We start from the raw sequence: 3,580 nt of genomic DNA on the forward strand, positions 1-3,580 counted from the left end.
GCCACCAACTTGGAACTAAAATCCAGGCTCATTCACTTACTCCCAACATTTAGGGGCCTTGAAAATGAAGATCCTCACAAGTTTCTCACCGAGTTTCATGTAGTATGTGTGGGTATGAAACCACACAATGTCATAGAGGATCAGATCAAGCTTAGGGCATTCCCCTTCGCAGTGCAAGACACAGCCAAATACTGGCTCTATGACCTCCCACCGGGGACGGTGACTACTTGGGTAGACCTTGCAAGGTTGTTCTTGGATAAGTACTTTCCCGAAATGAAAGCTTCATCCCTATGGAGGGAAATTATCGGAATCAAGCAACACAAAAGAGAAGATTTCCACACATATTGGGAAAGATTTAAGAAACTTTGTGCCCGTTGTCTAAAGCACGGGATTACCGAGTATTAGCTCCTACAGTACTTCATTGAAGGCATGACCCCAATGGAAAGAAGACTTCTAAATGCTTCTAGCGGCAGATCTTTACCCGATAAGACTCCAACTGAAATCTGCAATCTAATCAAGAACATGGTTGAAGATTGAAAACATTCAAGCCATGATGAAGAATGGTACATGGATGTACTCCGAGGTGGGAAGTTCAAACTCCTCAGATTGAAGCTCAATTGTCCGAGATCACAAAAGTAGTAATGATGCTGGCCAAAGAAAAAGGTGTGCAACCCACACCCCGCCTATGCGGTATTTGCACTCAAGTGGGGCATCCAACCAATATGTGCCCACAACTTCAAGAGGAAGATTATGAAGAAGAAAAAGTCATGGGAGGCTATTCCGGGTCAGATCAGAGAGGTTATGAGCAACCACGAGGTGATCAGAGATGGAACAATAATCAGGATTGGGGAGGAAATCAACAAGTAGATTATCAGTCAAATCAATCACATCAATACCAGCTAAGACCACCATTTCCTCAAAATTAACAAAGACCACCCTTCCAACCTCAAAATTACCAGCCAAGGCATCCACAACAACCACCTCCACAAGTAGGTTCTTCAAGCATGTCACTAGAAGATATTGTCAAAAGCCTTGCTACAAGCACTCAAAGCTTCCAACAAGAAACCAAGGCAAGCATAGAAATCTTGGAGCAACAAGTGTCACAACTTGCTCAATCCGTAAGTAAGATGGAATCACAAGGCAAGCTACCATCTCAAACGGAGAAGAACCCGAAACACAATGCTTGTGCCATTACTTTAAGAGGTAGGAAAAGCTATGAAGGTCCAAGGATGCCAGATGAAGAAGAGGAAGATAAAGAGATAGAGGTGGAAGAAGCTATCAAAGAAGAGGAGGAGGAGCCCATAGAGACCAAAGTGAAAGTCACACCAGCTCCATTTCCTTCAAGGTTGGCCAGCACCAAAAGAGAACGGGAAGATGATGAAATCATGGCCATGTTTCGAAAGGTTGAAATCAATATCCCTCTTTTAGATGCTATTACACAGATTCCAAGATATGCTAAGTTCCTCAAGGAACTTTTCCCATCTAAGAAAAAGCTTAAAGGAAATCAAACTGTGAAAGTTGGTGAAAATGTTTCAGCTGTGTTACAAAAACGACTACCAAAAAAATGCAAGGACCCGAGTGTTTTCACGGTTCCTTGTAAAATGGGTAACATTTTTGTACCACGTGCCATGCTTGATCTTGGAGCATCAATTAATTTTTTACCCTATTCAAGTTATAAGACAATGGGAATTGGACCTTTATAAAAAACCGGAGTTATCATTCAACTTGCCGACCGGTCTTTGGTACACCCGAAAGGTGTATTGGAGGATGTGTTAGTGCAAGTTAATGAACTTGTATTTCCCGCTGACTTTTATGTTTTGTATATGGGTGATGAAAACATCGCACAATCGAACTCCATCCTTTTGGGGAGACCTTTTATGAGTACCGCAAAAACAAAAATAGATGTAGTCAATGGTACTTTGTCTATGGAGTTCGATGGTGAAGTGATTAACTTTAATATATTTGAAGCCATGCGTTATCCTAGTGATATTCATTCCTTGAACTTCATAGATGTTATTGATACCTGTACTTATGATTACTTTGAGATGTCAAGCCCAGATGTGCTAACCACCATCTTGTGCAAACACTTTGATGAGACAGGGATTACGAATTTGGCTGACAAGTACACATTGGAGGATGGACTGATTGAAGCAATCAATTCCTTGGAAAAAGCACAACCCATGAGTGTTGAACCACCCCACATGAAGCTAAGAAGTTCCAATCTGAAACTTCTCCCATCCATAGTACAACCACAAACTCTTGAGTTGACGGCTCTTCCCGACCATCTCAGGTATGGCTATCTTGGAGAGGAAGACACATTACCGGTGATAATTTCAACCAAGCTAGCACGAGAAGAAGAAAAAAAGTTGGTTGGAATTTTGAAGAAGTACAAGGAGGCTATTGGTTGGACCATTGCGGACATAAAAGGGTTGAGTCCATCATTATGCATGCACAAAATACTGATGGAAGAGGACTTCAAGCCAACTCGTGAAGGCCAAAGGAGATTGAATCCACCTATGATGGAGGTAGTGAAAAAAGAGATCATGAAGCTCTTGAATGCAGGTGTAATCTATCGCATTTCTGATAGTAAGTGGATAGGTCCCGTGTAAGTTGTCCCGAAAAAGGTCGGAGTCACTGTTGTTAAAAACTCCGAAGGGGAATTGGTACCCACCCGTGTGCAAAATAGGTGGAGGGTTTGTATCGATTTTAGGAAGTTGAATGCTTCCACATGCAAAGACCACTTCCCTTTGCCATTTATTGATCAAATGCTCGAAAGATTAGCTGAGAAATCTCATTATTGCTGCCTTGATGGTTTTTCTGGTTTTCACCAAATTCCGGTTGCCCCGGAAGACCAAGAGAAAACCACATTTACATGTCCTTTTGTCTCCTTTGCATATAGACGCGAGCCTTTTGCCTTGTGCAATTCACCAGCGACTTTCCAAGGATGTATGGTGAGCGTATTTTCAGAATATGTCGAAAATATCATAGAGGTTTTCATGGACGATTTTATTGTTTATGGAAATTCTTTTAAAGAATGTTTGCAAACTCTATCTTACAAAGGTGCATTGACACAAATTTAGTCCTCAATTATGAAAAATGTCATTTTATGGTTGACAAGGGCTTGATACTTGGACATGTGGCGTCACAAAAAGGTTTAGAAGTTGACAAGGCCGAAATTGATGTTATTAAGAGCTTACCATACCAGACGAATGTTCGGGAAATGCGTTCTTTTCTTGGTCATACAGGTTTTTATCGGCGGTTTATTAAGGATTTTTCCAAAATCACGGTGCCGATGTGTCGACTTCTACAAAAGGAGGCTGATTTTGAGTTTGGTGATGAATGTAAGAAGGCATTAGATCATTTGAAAGACTTGTTGACATCCACCCCCATTATTCAACCGCCAAATTGGGATCTTCCATTCGAGATCATGGCGATGCTAGCAATACCGCGGTTGGGGCGGTTTTGGGACAAAAGGTTGACCGAGCTCATCATGTCATCTACTATGCATCCAAGACCTTGGATAGTGCACAAAGCAACTACACCACAACGAAGAAAGAGTTGCTTGCTATTGTCTTTGCTC

The 3,580-nt window shown here is 41.6% G+C and overlaps 1 protein-coding gene across 1 annotated transcript; it reads left to right on the forward strand.

Annotated features, from left to right (window-relative positions):
• The first annotated feature begins 560 nt into the window (after window positions 1–560).
• LOC111882473 (uncharacterized) lies at window positions 561–1,703 on the forward strand. Its single transcript, XM_023878837.1, has 2 exons — window positions 561–863; window positions 960–1,703. Exons 1-2 carry the CDS (start codon window positions 561–563, stop codon window positions 1,701–1,703), a joined length of 1,047 nt encoding a protein of 348 aa, XP_023734605.1.
• Window positions 1,704–3,580: the final 1,877 nt, after the last annotated feature.

Source organism: Lactuca sativa, chromosome 4, assembly GCF_002870075.4.
Source record: "Lactuca sativa cultivar Salinas chromosome 4, Lsat_Salinas_v11, whole genome shotgun sequence".
Classification (NCBI taxonomy): domain Eukaryota; kingdom Viridiplantae; phylum Streptophyta; class Magnoliopsida; order Asterales; family Asteraceae; genus Lactuca; species Lactuca sativa.

Excerpts from the sequence above, each read along its gene's own strand:
- LOC111882473 (XM_023878837.1), top strand. The coding sequence starts at position 561 with ATGGTACATGGATGTACTCCGAGGTGGGAAGTTCAAACTCCTCAGATT. Across the intron at positions 864-959 it reads ATTGGGGAGGAAATCAACAA|CCAAGGCATCCACAACAACC; the intron begins GTAGATTATCAG and ends CAAAATTACCAG.